Below are 21,724 nucleotides of genomic sequence, written 5' to 3'. Positions count from 1 at the left end.
CTATGTTTGGGTTAGTGTCCTACTCTCAAGTTCTGCAGGGAAATTAAATGCATGGTAGTGTGCAATGTTTTGGAGTCTCTGGAACCACATTGGCCAACAACTCAGAAAAAGGTAACTCGCTCCTAGTATTGGGGCTTTTATTTATATGGTGTCTAATTGAGATATTGTCACCTCTTATGGGTCACTCAACTGAAATTCTTTTCGTGTGTGTGTGTATGTGTGTGTTTGTGTGTGTGTTTGTGTATGTGTTTGTGTGTGTGTGTATGTCCCATTTTAAAGCTGAACACTCAATAGTCACTTCTTTTCAATATTTAATCAGTCATGAGTCTTTGTGCTAATGCTAATGTAACAATTTCAGAAAGAAGCTTTTGTGACCCAAGTGGACAGCACTATTAAATAAAAATAAGCATTAATATTTTATAGCTACAATATGTCCATTTAGTAAAGTAAACCATACACAAACTCCCCACTAAGACCGGTGACCTACCCAGGCACAAGCTTGTGAGGAAGTTTATAATATGAAAGTGAATTCCTTCACGTAAAGCAGGACTTCAGTCCAACCGGAAAGAGATTGGTTACTCTTGATTAGCATGCCACTGTTGCACACGTGAGTACGTCTTGCCTGGCAAATCAGTAGTGTGGCATGCAGGGTACAAAGGGTACAATGGTGAGATAGACTGCCATGACAGTACAGTTCTCCTTCAGTGGCTCCTTGAAAACTAGCCAGCATGAAGGAATCTCCCAGCAGAGTGACAACTTGATTTCTTATGTCCCACAGCAATGCATGTGGTATCTGTAGCAGAAGGCTCTTTCCATCTAGTTCTGGTAGGTAACCAAGAGGAATGGCAGTAGCCACCACTGCTTTAGGGACTTCAGGTATCTCCCTGATCCAGACTTCATAGAGAAGTAGCCCATCCCTGGACCTGCCATTTTCAGTTAATAACTTATAGCTTCTGGAAACAGTATTATTCATCCATGCGGAGAATCCCATCAAAATGTTTATATTTTGTATTTTCTGTTTTAATTAACTTAAAACTGTCAGGTTTTCTTACTTTTTTTTCACATGTCCTTCCTTTAGTTAACTTCCACAACCTCTCTTCTCTCTCGGACACTACAGATTAAACCTCCTACATGCAGAATTCCCTTCCATTTCTATATCACATACATTCTACTCTCTTCCCTACCTTTTCCAATAAGTTTTTTTTCTGTATATCCTGAGTCCCTTTCTGGTTTTTATGTCGTTTTCATTTATTTATAGCATGCTTCAGTATTGCAACTGATTCGAGTTAATGCTGATGTGTGTGTACAGTGTAAGTGTATGTGCATGTGGTATGTGTTTGTGCATATGTATGTGTGTGTGATATGTGTGTGGTATATACATGTGGTGTGTGTGTGTGGTATGTGTATGTGCATGTGTATGTGTGTATGGTATGTATATGAGGGAGGTATGTCTATGTGTGTGCAGTATGTTTGTGTGTGTGGTATGTGTAATTGTATATGTGTGTGGTATGTGTAAATGTATATGTGTGTGGTATGCATGCATGTGGTGTCAGGGAGTATGCCTGTGTGTGTTGTTTATACGTGTACAGTATGTTTGTGTGTGTGGTATGTCTGTGTGTGTGGTGTGTGTATGTGTGGTATGATATGTGTTTATGTAGTGTATGTGTGTGGTATGTTTATGTGCATGTGTATTATGTGTGTATGATATGTATAAGTGTGTGATATATATATATTTTATATATATATATATATATATATCTCCATGGTATGTTTTATGTGTGTGGGGGGTATGCGTGTATCAGCACTGATTGAAGGAAATTTAAGGCTCTCTATAATCTCACTTATTTTTCAGCATGAAATTTCATTATGATCTTGTTCACATATTTATTTTGTAATTGTTCATATAATGTTACTTGAGGAGGTGATGGATCTTACTTGTAAGCATTCCCAAAAAATTCCATTCTCAGAGCATCCAAGAAACATTCATTGTTCCCTGCCAAAACTCTAGCAGACGCCAACCGCACTTTATTGCCATAGCTTCCATTGATTCTCGACAACTCTTCCTGTATATGATTTTCCTTTCAAATAAAGGAGCCTTTGTAGTGCCAAATACTACTTATACCAGTACACTTACTTCCTGGATAATTGTATAATTATCCAATATATAAGCTGTCATAACCTAAGCTCCCTACCTAAAATGCAGACTCCAATGCGTGCATGCTAGTACTTATCATAACACCTTACAAAACCTTACACAGAGTGTTCATGCAAAAAAAATATTTTCCAAAAGAACAGTAGCAGGTGAATGTGGAGGTGGATGGAGGAATGCATGAGCAGATGTCTACCGACTGAGTGTTCACTCAGAATGGACAGACTAGAGTGTCAACTGTTTGTCAAAAATTCATGTGCAGAGGGGGATTTCTGAATCAGAGCATTTTTTGGCTTCCATAGATAAAGCATGTGCTCTGTCAATTATCCATAACAATGTGAAACTTCCTTTGATGTTACGCTCAGCCAGGTAAGATTAATGAGTGGACAAAATTGAAAGGAAGTCATGGTTGAAACGTGAGGTGGTATGAATTTTGATACTTGGCAACAGCAGCAAAAGAACAATCAGGAAAGCAGATCAAGTTTATAATGTCTGCCCGCGCAGAAGTAAAAGGGCGAGAAGCTGTGACTCATCGCTTCACTTAGGGCTGCTGTATTCGGAGCCTGTGTACTGTGTGAGCTGTGTGTACCTGACAGCATATGCCTCTCTGAGTGTATCTGTGCAGTGAAGACAAATGAGTTCGCATCTTTCTCTTCATGCTTCTGTTGAGGCCTGAGGATGATAAAAATTTAGCCTAATAGCATTGAAAATTTAGAATTATGTCAGGCTTGACTTTTTTAGCCTTATAAACAATCCCTAAGAGATCTCCAAGCAGATATAAGACAAATCTTCCTGACATCTCAAAAAAATATAGAGAAAATTCTGACTGTGGGATATACACTTTATGTTATCAATTTAGATATTTACATGCGGCCAAAATCATAAAGAAGGATAAGGAAAGATAAAGGCCTTTGAGGAAAACTGTGTCTATTGTCTTCAGCGGAAGTTATTCTCTGCACTTAGAAAATACTGGGTTAGGCAGAGAGAAGATGCTCTATAGAGGAAGGATTATCCTAAACACTACATCTCAGCTTTTGCACTCCCGTTTGCCTGAAATATTTAGGCAACTGAAATTAACCCAAAACCAAAAGAAATCTATTCTCATTCTACATATGCCTGACCTTACTATTCCTGAGGCTGAATATTCCAACAAAGGCAGTTGGCGAGAAAGCAATGTATCCATAAGCCCCAAAAGATTCCTAAGAAATTCTCAGAGCTGGGCATGGGGGTATAGCCCTATAATCCCAGATTTTTGGAGACTAGAACTAGAGGATTATAAATTATTTGTCAGCCTAAACTATACAGAAAGAGCCTGTCTCAAGAAAAAACTTAAAGGAAGCTTTGTAAAAGTTACCTCGTCCACCGTTACAGTTTGAGCCTGAAATGAGCCCCACAAGCTCAGATATAAGCCCTTGACTCTCAGCTTGGGAGATGATTTTTTTTTAATGCAAAGCTTTAAAGAGGTAAAAACTGGGCCTGGAGGGATGGATCAGCAGTTAAGAGCATCTGCTGCTTCTCCACAGGACCTGAGTTCAGTTCCCAGCACTCAAGTAGCTGGCAGCTAATAATCGTGTGTAACTCTAGATCTGGGGTATCTAATGCCTTCTTCTGTCCTCCATAAGTGCCTGCACACATGGTGTATACACCCATGCACATAAAAATAAAAATAATAAATGGTTAAATAAAAAAGAGAAATGGCCTGGCTGGTAGACATAGGCTGCAGAAGGTTCATCTTTGAAAGTTAAACTCAGTCCTAATGCCAGCCTGCTGTACTTCCTTAGTCCATTACGGTATTAGAAGAGTTCCACTATGTGCCACTGACTAAGTCCTCACTAAGGAAGCCATTCTGTCATATGTATTCTTCAGAATGGTGGACTGAAGCCCTCCAAACTCAAAATAAACCTGCCCTCCCCAAAGCGTGTTGCTCACAGCTAGGCGAACCTAACTGATGTCTCTATGTGATACCAGTCCCTTAGTTTAGTCAAGAATGCAGGAAGCTCAGAATCCTCCACCCCAATTAGGATTTAAACTCCTACAATTAATGTCAGATACTATCTCCAGAGAAGAGACGGGCCCAGAGGCAGTAGTCCCAATAGAACCTTCCCAATCTGCCACAGAACCCAAAGCCTAGGCATGCAAATGAGACTTGGCTTCCCATGCCTCCATTATTGGCACGCCAGGATGATCATTATCTTCTCCACTGTTTCTCCTCAGTGTGATATCGGGTGGGAAGAAAATGCTGCTGATTACCGATGCTTTGGATGGGCTCCAGGAACATCGCGAGGAGCCAGGAGCTTTTGCTCTGTCCTTGACACTGTTGTTTATCATTCCCCACAGTCCTGTGCAGATGGGCTGAGATTGTGACCAAGTCGTTGGTGACAAATTAGGGCATAAAATAACACTCAGGGAGTCGTGTTATACAGCAGCTTATTTGAGCTGAGAATACTGCATTGAGAACCAAAACCCTTTATAAACATCCCTTACGTGTAAGGACCTGTCACTCATCCAGTGTTCTTTTTTTTTTTTTAAATGTGCAGAGTGGCCAGACTTAGGATCACAAAAGTATTCTCATTGTTTCTAGAACACTTTTACTCTTAAAACTCATAAGGAAATACAAAGTTTTTATTTGAATTTTCTAAAGTTTTAAGTTGTAGGTTTGATAGTAGTTCAACCTTACCATCTCTGATAAAGATATTTTAGAAATCTGGTGTCTAAAACATTTTTTAATTATAGAAATGTACGATAACTCTATCAATAAGCAGCCGTGAACAAAAACTGTTGTTAAATGCTGTCCATTTTCCCCTTTGCTTTTTAGCTGAGTTACTTCTCCTTTCTGATGAAAATCACCCTGCTTGACTTCCTCTGCTGCTCAAATAGGATATAAAGTTGGCACACCTCAGCTCACTTCCTCAAATGCGAATACCTTATAGAGTTTTATGCAGCATATAAAACCGTAACCCGTTCCTCACTTTCACTATGTGTGAGCTTTCCTAGCAGTAAATGCTCCCCTGATAACTGGAAGCCACCTCTGGGAACTGCTGAGTCATTTCACTGAGCCCCTCCTGGTCTCCACTCAGCTCACATTTAAGTCCCACAGTCTGGCAGCACCAACCCACTCCTTCATGCCTTCATGGTCCAGTGGGTAGCCATTTTTACCCTGACTTGTTGACACTCTTTCCACTTCATATAAATACAAAAACATGAAAGCATGCCAGCCCCGTGACTAATATGCATGAATCTACTTTCTTATGTTATAAGTACACGGTATAATAATGAGTTAGGACCTACATAGATGAGACCATCAACAAAGAGGCACGCTGGAGTCTGGGTGGTAAAGGATTTCAGAGCAAATGTCAGCTCAAGAATGGAGTTATCATTGCAGTGAAGCAGAAAATAGGGGATGAAAGACCTCAAGATTCCATTCTTTTTAGAGGATCCTTCCACTTAAATGTGTCCTTAAATTAAGATGAGACATTAGCAAGAAAGGGAAGATATCATTTGAAATCAAATTTTAGGACATCCCCAGAGGTAGACAGTAATATAATCCTTGCAAAAGACAGAGAAAATAACCACTGATCAGTTGATAACAAGCAAAACTAACAAGCAGGAAACCTTGAGGTCCATTTAGAACCCTGAACAACCTAAGCTTGGTAGCACAGGCCTCTCAGCTAGGCTCTTAGGAAGCTGGAGGATCAAAAGTGCAAGGCCATGCTTGTCTACATATCAAGCTGAAGACCAGCCTGAGATACCTGAGACCACATCTCAAAAGAAAAGGTGCAGGCTAAATGAAAACCACATTCCATAAGCCTTGTTGATCATTAGTTTAATTCTTTCTCGGCCTCTATGAAATAGACACTTGATTTTCCCACTTTACTGCTGCAGAACTCGAAGAGATAAGGTAATTCAGCACACATGGGACATACAAAGGAGCGCACTGGTAAATTCGATGTTGACGGTCATTCTTGCATCAAGGACACCAGTAGTTCTCAACACCAGTCATATCGTGGCCTATTTGTAAATCAGCTGTGCTGCGAAGAAGGCAGAGTGAGGTCCTCTGCACTGCCTGTTAGCTGGAAGGGAACCAAGATCTTTGCACAACACCACTTACAGATAAACAGAGAAGTTGTTTCTGTACCACACTGCTATGCCTAGATGCCAATGAGCCTCCCGCCTAACCTTGTTAGGGATGGGGTCACAGATGCTACCATCACACTTGCTCTATGTGGTGCTAGACAACTGGGATTTTCTTCATGCTAGGCAAGCCACCCACCAAATGAGCTGAGCTCCAGCCCAGGAAGTTGGTGCTTTGGGAGAGTCTAAGTAACTATGTTTTGAGAATGTCTTCCAATGGAAGAGGAAAGCCTATCTTTATTTTTTTATTTATTGAAATTATAAGATAATTAGATTATTTCCCATTTTCTGTTCTTCCCTCCAAAGACTTTAATGTGTAGCACATACCCTACTGCTCTCTTCCAAATTCATGGCCTCCCTTTCCTTAATTGGTGGTGGTGGTGGTGATGGTGGTGGCGAGTGTGTGTGTGTGTGTGTGTGTGTGTGTGTGTGTGTGTGTGTGTGTGTGTGTGTCTTCCCCAATACTATTCCGGCTTAGTTGTATAATGTTACTAGTATGTACGTGTTTTCAGTGATGATCATTTGGATAACTGATTGGTGTATACTTCTCTGGGGAAGACTATTTCTCCTGCTCTCTGCATTCTTTGGCTGCCAGTTCTTTGTCTAGAATTGAGGTCTCTTGAGATCTATGCTTTTCTATGTTAGCACATCCATTGGTGTTGTCCTTGTTTAGACAATGTTTAGGAAGCCATATTAATAACACTTTTTGATTTGGGCTTCTGACACTTCTAGGTGACAGCTTAAAGACAACTTGGGCATCATTAACCATTCAAAACTACCACAGGGGAATGAGTGTGGAGTTTAGGAGTAGAATACTTGCTTGGTATGTGCCAGGACATGGGGAGGAAGTGGAAGAAAGGAAAGAAAGGGGGAAGAGTTCAGGAAGATGGGGGGCGGGGAGCAGACAAGAAGGTAGGAAAGGGAGAGGAGCCAATGGGGATAGAAAGAAAATACCCAAAAGTACTGAAGAAAAATATTAGGTTATTGAACATAGAGTGTGGAGTACATGGAAGGTTCAAACATAAAAGAGAGGTCATTCCCCTGAGTCAGTGGGGATTCTTTTGAAATGAGATCTTTAAAGGGGAACTCTAGCTATAAGATCTTTAGAAGGGAACTCCATCTTAAGGATCAGCTGTAGGAATAGGTACGTGTCCCACTGCCCATAGTCAGTTATTGGAGTTGAAGAGCTACTGGAGAGGCAAGGCTTTGAAGTGGATATTTTAAAGTCACAAGTCTAAGATCAATATCAAGGTAGTTAAAATCAAGAACAACAGAGAGAGTCATACACAAAGTTCCCAGGGAAAATGTAGGATGGTGGCCTAGCATTGAGGGTTGATGGGGGAATGGCAACCTTGGAAAAGAAAACTGAGGTCCTGTTTCTTCCGGTTTATTTTATACTGGTTGCTACGTAACCATTCTATGAGTGCTCTGTGACGATGCCATCTCCCCTTCTGTCTCATAATGAAAATGTATGTACATTGATTTCTACTCACGTGGGTCAGTGAAAGACAAGCAAGACAATTGTTCTTTCACACATGAGATATTTGCATATTGGAAGACAACCATCAGGCCATCTCTGCCTTTCTAACCTTTCCTTCTCTGAGATGTTAAGCATGGGGATTTATGTATCTCACAATTACTATGGTCACACAGTAAGAACTAGTCCATTAGACCTATAATTTTGAAATACACTTGAGAGCTTAGCTATGAATTTAGATAGATTGAATTCTATATTCTCTATCATTTCACAGCCTCGAGACTCCCAACATTTTCAGTATGTCTTTATAAGTGTCACTACTCCAATAGCTATAATCATTGTGTGTGCCTTCTGATTCCAGGTTTCTCAGCTCTGAGTGTTGTGATAAGAGCTGGATGGCATAAGCTAAAAAGAAGGGCATTCCAAGGAGGAGAACTGGTCAACAATGCAAAAGCTATTAGGGAGTAGAGGAGTGGGGGAGTGGGGGAGCGAGAGAGAGGAAAGGACTGTGTGTCCTCAAGCTTAACTAAAAAAAGACTATGAGTATCTTAGTAGAAATGCAATCTCAATAGCAGTGTAAACTGAGGGCAGTCCTGCTTTCTGACATTACAACTCGTTGAGATAAAACATGACTCAATGGCGACATGAAAAAAATTGCATTACCTTGATTTAAAAAAAAAAAAAAGCAAAAGCAAAAACGAACAAGCAAACTTGCAGAAACTGCATTGTAGCACCTACAGACAACTTCTGCTGAGTTTCCTGATGAAATGGTAGCACTTCCTTTGTGGAGCTGCTCATACTTTTACAATATTTGCTCAGTTATCAAAAGCCTCCTAACAGCTACATAAGATTTTACAAACGAGAAAGCCAATTCTAAAAAGCTGGTTTTAAGCATCCACTAGAACCAACTATAAAACTAGTCTCAGTCCCAAATATCCTTTAAGGGCCTACATATGCTCATTCGCCCTGCTTTCGTCAAGCCAGGACTCTGTCATGATTGGCTCAGAGATTCAAACACGTCATCTTCTGACCCACTTGTATGGAGTCAGACTTCACAGCCTTGTGTGTATGAGTGCTCATTCTAACTAACTATGTGCTGCGTGCATTCCGAAATGGAATTGTGACAGCAATGCTGTATATAAGCCAAATACATACAAGCGATAGCAATAATCCAAGGATCCCGTAGCCTGGCATAATAACATTAACAGTCCAAAATTATGTAAAAATCATCTATGCTTTAAATAAATAAGATGAGCAGAGATTTGTGTACTTCCCATGGGCCACGTGCCAGCCTCTTTACTTTCCATGGCCCCTTAAGCATTATTTTTAAATTAGTTTTCCAATGAGCAAGCTGAGACGTTTCCTAACGTACTGGTACAGAGGGTAAGGGCATCAGCATCTGATTGACTTCGGAAACTCAAGTGCTAAGTAATTCTGTATACAATTACTTTCCCTTACCTATACAAAACAAGTACAACTGAACACACAGGGCACTCTCCGTGAGAAACATGACCATCCTGCACACACACCGTTATTATCAAGTTCCACCAGTTCTGTCACCAGTTCTTCACATGCCTCATGACCTCCAAGTGCCCAACATCACGTTTCCCCATATTACCGTAACTGAGACACGAGTATGCTGTCATGTTCAAGAGTTCTTTCCACTGTGTCTTTCCCGTGTCTAAACTGGTAATGTGGGGACAGTGGCATGTGCAGGAGTCCTCTCTTACTCAATGCTAACACATCACTCCATAATATCAGCAGCATTTACTATAAATCCCCATTATTCACTCTCCACCAGGGGCCTCAAGGCTGGGCCACAATTCTTACATCCAGGCTTGGATAACTTCCCATCACTTTCTCCAGGCATCTGTAATTATTTGCAGCCTGTGTGTGACATTAACCCTAGCTTTTCTTTCTTAACATAGGGTGTACATGTATGTGGTATCCTCTGTAACAAGAGGTAGCTGGACCCTCACACCTGTCTCTCCTACCTTCTCTTCTCTGTCTGCTGTTTCTTTTTCTACTTTTTGTTCTCAGGAAAAAGGAGTCTGTGTCCATCCCACGGATACTTGCCCAAAGATCTTTATATCACTGCTTTCTTAATGGTTTGGCTCTTTTGTAGCTGTTGTTTAATAAGTGGGCCTTTCCTTGTCTGTGGTTTAGTGGTTAATTCTCTGGCACTTCCACTTCTACCTGTGAACAACCTCAAAGTCTTCCTGTTAATGGTGAAATTAAAAAGTAAGGGTTCTCAGGTCTCTTCTTCCCCTGCTGTGTTACCCTGGAGTAGAGACTGTGACGGAGACGCCAGCCAGAGAAAAGGCTATCACTTCAATCATTTGCTTCAGCACTGATGTCTCAACTCTGCTTAGTGTCTTTCACTATGCTCCCACCCAAAATCCAACACACACAGGAGAAATAGATGATAGATAGGCAGGCAGGCAGGCAGACAGATAGACAGACAGAGATGGATTTTTAAAATATACTTTTAAAAATTAGAAAAATGAGTTTGTAAATGAATACCAAACTTTTTTACATTTTAAAAGTTATTTTTAAGTTTTAAAGGCTATTTATTTTATTTTTGGAAATGATAATATAATTATATCAATTCTGTCTTCCCCTTCCTCCCACAAAGCCACCCCATTTACCTGTCCTTGCTCTTTTTCACGTTCATGGTCAGATTGCATTAATCTTTAATAATGCTTTTAGCACTCCTAAGACTCTCTGAGAATGTCTAACTCAACAAAGATCTTGTTTTATTTGCCAACACTAGAGCATAGTACAAACACAATTAAAGTTTATTGAATATCCTAATTTTGTCAAACATAAGCTAATTCAAATCATGAACTTTTAAAAATTCGGTCACTTTATGCTTCTCTTTTTTAATACCAAACTCTTAGTGCTTAAGTTTGAACTCAATCAAGCCTAGAAGTATTCACATTACTATATTTAAGAAACCATTTAGTTAAAGTACGCATGGAGAAATGCATAAACAAGTAATCGCATAGGTAGACGTAGGAAGTTTGCATACAAACTTCTGTATGTCAAAACAGAACAGGTAAAATTGGCATGGAATGTGGGATAGGAAATTTGGGAAACCTAATGAAGAAAACTCCATTGCTCATTTTTGCCACATTTCTTTATCCATTCACCGATTGGTGGATACCTAGGTGACTTGAAAGGTAATGAAGACTTTGTTTTACAACCACTGCAATAATCTCAGGGATTTAAGTGTTTTCTTTTTTAATTTATAAAAAATAAATATTCTGACTGAGCCAAGGGGGATTGGCAAGGAAGCATATGGTGAGTAGAAGTTAAGACATTTAGGGGCTGGGCCATCCAGATGACTCATAAAGGTATTTTCCCCCAAGACTGAGTTCAATCCCAGAATCCCACATGGTAGAAGGAGGGAGCTGACACCAGGAGCTTGCCTAAAGCCTCCACAGCTATATACCAACCACATATATACACACAACCTCCTCCCCATGCACACTAATAATAACAATGGTAATATTAATAATAGATGTTATTTTTAAAGTTTTTAAGGTACAGAAGGCCAAGACTAAAAGCAGCTTTCCTTTCAACTCAAACACAGAAGCAATGAAGATAAGCATGTGTTGGCCACAGAATAATTCAAACATCGTTTGGCCCATAGCATTGGTGTCTCTTATATGCAAGGGCTTTGAGAAATTATCCATTGATTCAAGTCTTATATATAAAAAGAGAAATCAACATGTGCTGACTACATTGGAGACAGGTACTGAAGAGATTAAAATGCCTAGGGAGCCTGCTTGTTCTTGTCTTTAAATGTCAGATACTAGCATGTACCAAGAACAGCTTCGTAGACTCTCTGAATCCCCAAGCTTCAAGTTTCCCTCAGATAAAACTGCCTCACATCACAAATATTTTACACCGTAATTTCACTATAGCATTGAAATCATCTTCTTTGCACAATCATTCTGTAGGGAAAAACCTGTATTCCATTCACGTTTTCATCCATAATGTAGCAATGATGATTTGTGTGAAATACATCTCTGTTTAATTATTTCCTTAATGGCACTATCACATTATTTTTTATGTTTATTAGAGGTTCCAAGTTGATATTTTGCTCTTAAATTTATTCAGAACAATCTAAGCTTAGCTTAAGAAGACTCTTGGGGTCCAACTTGAACTGAATAATTGAGAAAAATTTCAAAACACTAAAATCATGCAAATGTACATTGTATAAAATAGAAAGGAAAGTGAATCAAGTTTTTGATTTTCCCTGTGGGAAATAACTTTAATTTTATGAGAAAAGGCTATTGCTGGTTTGCTTCAGGGAAAGGTTTTAACAAGATTTTTCTAAAAAACAAAACAGAGAGAGAGAGAGAGAGAGAGAGAGAGAGAGAGAGAGAGACAGAGAGAGAGAGAGACAGAGACAGAGACAGAGAGAGACAGAGAGAGACAGAGAGAGACAGAGAGAGACAGAGATTTCAAGACAGGAAGTTGGACCATAATCAGTTAGCTGGCAAGGTCAGATTGAGCTCAGTAATCAGCTAGGTCTTTGTTTAAAGCTACTTATGAATAAATTCCCTTTTACATGTCAGGAAGAGTCACAGAGCCTGAGAATCTTTTGGCAGCTGCAGAGCATTTGACACAATCTTCCTTTTCAGTGAGGAATTATCACATGGCATAAACTGCTAAATTCTCTTTTTCAAGTAAGAACCTTGTCCACAGAAGCAGGGAGGTGTAATGCCACGAAAAGGAAGAGTGCGTCTGCATTGTGATTTTCTTTTTTACTTCTGTATTTATTCCTTCCCTGAATTACTTGGTTAGAGAAGAAATGGATTAGGGTGATTTAATTGTAGAACATGCTGTGGCACAGCTGTTGTACACTGGCCTTAACACCGAAAAGGTAGGGGACGGCAAACTTTTTCTCAAAAACTCTACATTGAAGTCTTCTTGGAGGTTGAGGAGATGGCTGAGCCATAAGAGTGCTTGTTGCTGTTGCACAAGACCTGGTCTCCATTCTCAACACTGATGGGATCTTATCTTAATCAGAATAAGTACCTTCAAGGGTACAAGCAGCAGTAATGTGCTTGTGGTGGGGTGAGGGGAGCAACTCTGTTCACTTCCTGTAGAAATTAAACTTGTGTCTTCACTGTGAAGACTGCACAGAAAACTAAAATTGGGACCACCACATTATCCAGCTGTACCACTCATAAATATATATATATATGTATATATATCAAAATATTCTACATCAAACACATCTTGCACATCTGTGTTTATTACTGTTCTATTCATAAGATAAGAAATGGAACTAATCCAACCGCCTACCAACAGATGGAATGATAAAGAAAATATGGTACATATGCACTATGTCATGTTTTTTTTATCCATTAAAAATTAAATCATGGGATTTCTAAAGGAAATGGATGAAACTTATATTTATTTTTGAACCAAAAAAAGGCTAAGAATCAGAATGGCAAATATCACATGAATCCTAGAGGTTAATCTTTATTGAAAACGTGGGAGTGTTCTATAAGTGAAAGAGTGTATGTCATGAAACTAAGGGAACATGAGGGCAGAAAAACATCTTAAAGGAAAGGGATAAAAGAATGACAGAGCGTGTGTGACAGGAGAGCAAAGGGGACATTGTAGTGAGAAAAGGGACCAGTGGGGAGGGGAGAGGGGGATGGGGAGGAGGAGTCAGGGAGGAGCAATAGGAAGGGGGAGGAGCAATAGGAAGGGGGATAACTGAAAACACCTCAATGAAGCCCCTTACTTTGTATGCTAATTTAAAACAACGAATTTGGAGGTGGAGAGAGTGTCACCTATTATTTTCTGTGATTTCTTATTCTCTGTCATTCCAGTGCCTATAAAAATAAAATCGCAATCAAATTCTGTGCAAATGGAAACTTTGTTTTCTTTCTTCGTTTATTTGCTTCGTTTTGTTTTATTATTGTTATTATAACTGAGGTTGAAATTTAATTATATTTCTCCCTTTCCCTTTCTTCCTATGCTTCTCATATACCCCTCCTCTCTCCTTCAAATTCATAGCCTCTCTTTTCATTGTTATCGTATGTATAAATACATTTGACCATACAGATGTATTTTTAAATATAACCTGTTGAGTTCAAGAATACAAGAGTACACATGACAAACTGGATGGAGAAAAGCCCATGAGGCCTCAACTCTACACTGGCAACTGATGGAGTTCGAAACCGGGAGATATGGTCCTTCACAGGGAGAAGCACACCCATTGGTTGTCCAGTATCAGATGGTCAACCCTGAAAACACACATACAAGTAACACTTGCCACTTTTATAAGGGTGGTCATTTTACTATTCAACCAACACCCAGGGAGCCCTGTGCTGTGACGCTGTGTTGACATCAGTTTGGTGCAAAGAATGACAAGCTCAGTTTCTGTGTCCAGGTGTGAATAAGGGAGATGTTATAGGATTTGACATTAAAAAGTGGCTATGCAGATAAGTTTTTTGTTTTATTCCACTATGTTGGCTTTTTGTACAAGATACATAGAAAACCTGCAAGTTCTAACTCAACTAGGAAAAGGCGGGGGCGTGGAGCATTGAGTGTGAACTTGTTCTCATACAACTCCTACCTCAAAGTATAGAAGTCAGTGCTCTCGGCTTTGTTTTTTCTTAAGAAATAAATACAGAATACACATGTTCTCTGTCATACATATTTACTTCTTAAGGTTGGTAGGCCACAGGGTTTCAATTCCTGTAACTTCCAGCAGTAGCTATGAGAGCAACCTCCTTGCTTCTTCTAGTCCTCAAAGGAGACAAGACATATTAAGAGTAGATTTTTAATCCACTCTTCAGAACTCCTGCTTCTGAAAAAGAGTGTATAGTGGAAAGGAACTAGCAGAAACTGATTTATGTGTTCTTCCAGACTATCCATGAGTAATTATGCAGATTTTAAAGGGTTTTAAATATTATATTTGGTGCTGATATTTTGAACATGCATTAAGCAATATTTCTAATGAAGTCTGTTAACAACTCTCAACAGCTGGTTATATTATTGGATTTTTGAAGGTCTAAGAAATTTTTTCTCTTCCATGTGTGTATATGATGCAGATGCATGCATATACATGCATGTTCATGTATGTGAGTTCAGGTACATTTGTGCAGTACACATGTAAAGGTCAGAGGACCTCAGGTGTGAACTGTCATCTTCATCTTGTTTGACACAGTGTCCCTTAGGTGTCCCCCAAGCCTCCAAGGATGCACCTCTGTCTGCCTTCCATTTTGCCCTAGCTGGGACACCCAGCTCTACATGGATTCTGAGGATTCCAACTGAAGGCCTAACAGCCTTAGGGCAAGTGCTTTCTCCACTGAGCCATCCCTCCAGCCAAGGGCAGAGCTTTTAATTAACTGCTTAGAGTTATGAATCGTTTGTCTCATTCAAGGAGAAAACTCTCTAAATTATGAAAGTGAGAGTGGCAACAAATTTATGGGCTGTAAATCTATGTAATCAAAATTCACTTGAATCCAGAAACTATTGGAACTATAGACAGAGAAATGTCAGCATTTTCAAACAGTAGGATTTACTGAACTAGGATTTTATGGGACTAGAAGTTTTTGTGACTGTTATACAATAATAACAATCGACAGTTCACTGTGACCTAATCAATGTACATTTTCCTAGGAAATTGGTGATATATTCAGGATAGACTTTCAACATTAACTTTAGAATGTGATATCACTTTAAAGCTTTTCAAAATTCTTCCATAGTAGTAATATCCCATACTTGTAATAACATGGTGAAAGTATCAAACTATAAAATTATTTTAAACATGTTTTCAGGGGTTTTTTACTTATTTATTATTTACTTACATATTTAAGACAATACCTTACTGTTTGTTCCTGGCTGTCCTGAACCTGCTTTACAGATCAGGCTGTTCTTAAACTTGGAATGATCCCCTGCTTCTACCTCTGCCTCCCTAGTGCTGGGATTAAAGTGTAGAACACCACCCATGTTTGGGATACTTCTAAGTCATGACCTTTATATGTGAAACGCCATAGACAGTAACCTTTTAAACAGACTATGTTCAATAGATTTGCTCTTTAAATTGGCTTCACTGTCAGAAAGAAACAGATGTGTTTCTGGTGTACATGCATCTAATGCTTTATCATATGACTTGAGTCTAAGAATAACTATCATATGAAAGTTAATGAATATTGATCAGAAGTTTGGATTTACCATTAAAGTTGAAGTGAAAAGACCATGAATTCTAGACTGTAGGTTAAAGTTTTGAATACAGCCCAATGCAAAGGCAGACCTCCAGTGGTGCCACGTACTCTGGGAGAACTCATGTTTTCTGCCCCATCCTTCCCCAGGATCTGTCACTGCGAAGGAGATGAAGAGAGCCCACTCATCACACCCTGTCGCTGCACAGGAACCTTGCGCTTTGTCCACCAGTCCTGTCTCCACCAGTGGATCAAGAGCTCAGACACACGGTGCTGTGAGCTCTGCAAGTATGACTTCATAATGGAGACCAAGCTCAAGCCCCTGCGGAAGGTACGAGCATACTAGGGGTGGGAAGGGAAACTTGCAAACCAAGCTTGCTTTCAAACTTCATGTCCTTCTTTGATAAGACTCTACCAAAAAACACTCATGTTCATGGAGGATGCTTGTCCTGTAAAGGACTCAATAACTAAAATACAGTCCTGTCTTTGCAGGTAAATCACTTTGTTATGTTTTGCATTGTGTGAGTTCTGGTTTATATGCCATCCTCCCAAGATTTCAAAGGTGCACATGTACAAATATGCAAAGAGAAATCATATATATAAATATATATGATACATTTATAATTCAATGTAATTGAACTGATGAGAACCATGAAAAGGGTCTTCTTTTGAGGTCAGTTCCCACAGCTAGATAAAAGGACCTGTTAAATAGCATAACTCACCGAACTTTTTGAAAGTTGACTATTGCAGAATAAGAGAAGAATCTATTCTATAAGATGTGACCTAGGTTTTGTTTAACTTCTTTTAATGTTTGGCCGGATGTTTTATATATCACTAGAAGGGGTTACAAATAAAAGCCACTATTTTCTATATTGTTCATCATGTTGCAAATGAAATATAAAATTTATCTTCAAATACTTCACCTGTGTTAATTCTTTTCTAAAACACAATTGTAAGACCAAGTATAAAGTTAACATTTCAGAGTCGCCAATAGACCACTTGTTAAGGACATCTGCAAGGGCAATGTGCTGCAGATAATTCATTCTCCAACCCTGGGGTTTAACATTTAACTTATTCATCCTTTCTCCCTAACTGCAGCCTTACATCTATATAAACCATATCTATGTATATAGCTACCTCAATATCCAACGGGAGTGTGAGCACTTCAATTTAAATAATGAATAAGCCCAGAGCTGCTTTTTCATTTGAATGAAATGCAAAGCTAAAGCAGATAGACAGAGCAGTGCATGGAAATAAACGTGATGAGCTCCCAAACGAGAAGAGATTGAAGTAAACATGATTGTTCCGCACGGTGCCCAGTGGGAGGCTGACCACATAGCCATGTAACTCTAAGTTCATTCTGTAAATTAGGAGGGCAGAGAGTAACCTGCCCTATTTTTGTGCTACATTTTTTTTAATCTTTAAATGATTGACAGATTTCAAAACTATGTATGTACAAATTACCTTTGGAGAAATGCATTGATTTTTTTTTATTTATCTTTGGGGTAACTTGAATATCAAAAGGTGACTTTCTGGTTCTGAGTCCCAGAGCAATCATTGTGGAAGTGGAACAGGACGGGTGCTCTGCTCCTTGCTTTATATGCTAAGCAGGCACTGTACTAGAAGAGCTAAATGATGCTCTGACTCTATGAATTTCTCCTCTTGTCCCTCCGGGAATTAATTACAAGTTGTTTCACAGCATCTGCATCCTTCCTTGCCCCCTTCCTATTCTGTACCTGCACAAAATTTTTATTTCAACTTAGTCAAACATAATATTTGAATTTGAAAGCAAGGACCTAGAAAACTAACAACATGTCCAAATTGTCTCTTTTATATTAAACCTCGAAGCTCGAGCTCACACACACACACACACACACACACACACACACACACACACACACACACACATACTCGGGAGTGTGTAACATATTAAACATGATACTGGGGAAGAACTGAAAACGTATCCTAGCATAACTAGAGTAACCTCACAAATACAACTTAGAGCCTTTCTTGCTATTTCACATCAATAATTTACAACTACTCTGTTTGCAACCAGAAGAAAATATAGCCCCTTATATCCATCATGGTGAACATGTTGGCGAAACTAAAGAGGAACATATCTATTTATTAATGAGCTAGCATAATTTCCTTACAAATAAAATCATTTCTTTTGACCCTAAGTGTTGACAAAGGACACTATTTAAACATCCTATATATTTGCTAGCATTAAATATACAAAGAGTGTTTATATATAACACAGATGAGATTCCATAGCAGGCCACACATGTGTTTTATTTAAGCCATTAAACTTGAAAATTAGCTATCAACATTTAACTATGTGATTATTTCTTGTATAATTTCACCCAGTAAAATTGGCTTGGCTATTACAGTACCTGAATTGACTGGAACCACATTCCTATGGACAGCAAAAGTGGGGCTAAAAAGGGAGTGGAGTGTTACTACTGTAATTTGCTTTCAAGTTTTTGCACTTCTTACCCCCCAACCCCTCTCACACACATTTGGATCTTGAGATCCAACTCCATTTGCACAACTGTGGCCTGGAAGGAAGGTACAAATATCCAATCCCAGTATAAGGCAGGATTCCTAGACATGAGGAATCAGTATATCTTATCATCCTTCCAGGACAATGAAACCTATGGAAAATGTGTTAAATTCTCATCCCCCTTCCTTTAAAAAGGCACATAGGAGGCTGTGTCGTCAACATCATTTTAGATTGTGGGGTGGTTCAAAACAACATATCAAAGCTTTTAAGCTGTTCTAGATGGTTTGTTCTGATGGCACTGATTTTCATCAACAGTATTCTTTTGGTAGTCTTTACGCGGTCATAAAGAATGCCAGTTATAACCTCTGGTAATAATACATTCAAAGTACATCCCATTAATTGCTCTCAACTAAGTAATCCCATTACAATTTACCACATTCTAAATACCAAGCGCATGAAACAATTAATTTAGCTAATGATTCTGGATATCTACCATCAGCAGAGGTTGGAGATTGTGGTTAGATGAAATGACATCTTAAAAGAAAGGGCCAGTCTTTATAGGCAGATGGAGTTTGGGACTTAATCATCTCTACAGTTTCGGTATCATTGATTGTCCTTGCTACATCAAAACCTACAGTTAGCAAAGTCTTCAAGGTAGCCTAATGCTTGCCAAGGAGAACCTTTGAAGCCAAAATCAAGTTTTCATTGCAGGGAAAGCAGATCTTTATCGTCTCTAAGTAGGTAGCTTAGGAACTTTTATGACAATCAATAAAAAGTTCCCTAAATTTGCTTAGTTACCTCTGTCAGATGGAATAGTCTCAAAGCCCAGGAAAGTAAAAAAAATCACAAATAAAAAAATCATAGTGATGAGTTAGTGAAATTTGGAAATGAACACACTGTTGATTAGGAACATAAACTAAACTTGCACTCCAAGGCTCAAAGTCTGGGATTCACAATCTGAATCTACCGAAATAAGAAGCCAGGTGCTAACATGAGGCGGGTTCACAAAGACACCAAGTACTACTGACAATTTCTGTCCTGCCCTGAAATATTTGTGCATATAAACCACATGACTAAATATAGAATATACAATGTTCAAGTTCATGGGCTTAGTTACTTTTGTCTCCTTCAACTAATTAATCTTCTTTTAAATAAATACTTGGAGCCCATCTTCCATTGGAAAAAATGAGACACCTTATAAAACCTAATACCGCACACTCCAAAGATCCTGTACCCACTGAATGGTGCATGTATGGTCACCTGGTTCATGGGTTCTCTTCAAGAATTATAACCTGTTTTGCTCAGTTTGGAGGCACAGATAGCTGAGGCCGAAGGATGAAGTGGGTAATGCTACCCTGAGTGCTGTACCAAGAATGAACAAAGAAATATCTAGTGTTTACTTAAACTCTGATTGAAGTGTTTCAAAAGAAATCTTTGTAAAACAAATTTTTCTTCTTAAACCTGGACAAAGCACTTTATCTAGTATCCTTTTCCTAGAGACTCAGCTGCATCGTTCTATACAGAGAATTACTTTCCAGCCAGATACTGAATACAGCAATTCAAGATTTATTTTGTCTTCGCTGTGTCTTCTCCAGTCTTTTTAAAGGTGTTTTCCAAGCCCATCAGCTTGCCTTGTGTTCTTCCTCCTTGCTGTCAGCAACTAACACCATTTCTCTATTCCTCCAATAACCTTAGCCAGAACTGCGCATAGCTCTTTTCTGATTTAAACAATAACAGAGCCAAGAGAGCTCTGCAGCTCGGTTTACCAAAGGCTGTCTTCAGTTCTGGTGGCCTTCTGCATTATTTTCTTTAATGGCAAGAGTTTTGTGTGCATAGACATTAGGACCTCGTTCTGGGGTTCATGGACTTCCTGTTCCCATTCTTCTAAGTTCTCAGTTTTACACAAGACTCTTGAAATCACAGGATAAGGAAGCCCTCATAGGATGAAGCTGTGTTGCCTGTGGGTTGTTCTCTTGTCAAGCTCAGCTTGTGATCTTTGCTATTCCATTTCTTCACAAACATACACGGCTGCAGGCCATGAACGCCTCTCTGTCTGAGTACAAAGCACAGACAGAACTTTCTCTGTACTTACAATGATCATAATTCGCAATGCCTACATGTTCAGTTTACTTGCACTTAACTACAGACATCATTATACCAACCTGAGAGGAAACAAGAGGGACTCAGAACACTGTGTTCGAGCTCACACCGTCCTAATGTCAGATATGTTTTTCACTGTATACTAGTGATGGTGTCAAACACTACTCTCTTTGCCTTCCCGCTATGCCACTTCTAGAAGTGGTGTCCAGCAGCTGACTGTCTTAGATAGGACACAATGAACAGCCTACCAAACACAAACTTTTTTTAAATATTTCAATTTGATAGAAGCATTAACTCTCCCATTAAACTAGGTGTTTTTCATTAGTTGTATTGCCTAAACACACAAGTACCCCAATAACTTCAATTGATATTTCAGTTAAAATAATATTTCAGTGTGAGTCCATGATACTATCAAATGTCTTCTGTCAGGTGAGCATGAAATGGAAAATGCAGGTGTCTTTGTGACTTATTCTGTTAGATACCTGGGATTAGTCATGTGGATTTTTATCATTGTGTCTTTAAATGGAACACTAGTCATCTAGAATCAGTATTGTAGAATAGTTTGCTTATAATAGAAATATTATTTTCTGGTAGTAAATTCCCTTTTATTTATGAAATTTCCATACACACATAGTCCTCCTTCTAGGAAGATATGACCTCACACTACCAGTAAACCATGTCTCTGTAATCATTCCAACAGGATCCCAATGATGTTCAGCTTATACATTCTTAATATACTAAGAATCTAACATACACCAGGAAGATTTAGTGATAAGCAAGACAAAACAGCCCCTAACCATCTGAATAGTTAGAGAAGGATGGGAAAGGTCAAGAGAATATATGTACTGCTGAGGAATTTGGAATATGGAGCTGAAAGCAAGCTGGCTCTCACAGCATCATCTTGTAAAGCCATCTTAGTTAAGGGAATAGAAAAGAACAACTATGACCAGGTAACAAAGTGGCTTTCTTTGTCTGTTTTGCTCTTCATGCTAATCTAAATGGCGTCTCTGAACAGTTGGGTAACAAAGACTCTAAGGGAAGAGGATTGAGGCTATTAGAACAATTTTATAGAGATTACACAAACTATTTTTATTAAGTAGCCACTAATTAAATAACTATTGAGTAATTATTCAGTCTTTATTACTGAATATATTTATATATTGATTTAG

General features: G+C 38.9%; 1 protein-coding gene across 1 annotated transcript in view; it reads left to right on the top strand.

Annotated features, from left to right (window-relative positions):
• The window catches only part of Marchf1 (membrane associated ring-CH-type finger 1), a 503,920-nt gene that overhangs the window by 431,218 nt on the left and 50,978 nt on the right, over positions 1–21,724 (top strand). Inside the window, exon 5 of the mRNA XM_032919298.1 lies at positions 16,103–16,283. Coding sequence (XP_032775189.1) covers positions 16,103–16,283 — 181 coding nt within the window. The remainder of the gene's footprint in view (positions 1–16,102; positions 16,284–21,724) is intronic.

Source organism: Rattus rattus, chromosome 13 (assembly GCF_011064425.1).
Source record: "Rattus rattus isolate New Zealand chromosome 13, Rrattus_CSIRO_v1, whole genome shotgun sequence".
NCBI classification, from domain to species: domain Eukaryota; kingdom Metazoa; phylum Chordata; class Mammalia; order Rodentia; family Muridae; genus Rattus; species Rattus rattus.
The sequence above is the reverse complement of the archived record's forward strand: the minus strand, read 5'-3'. Positions and strand labels throughout refer to the sequence as shown.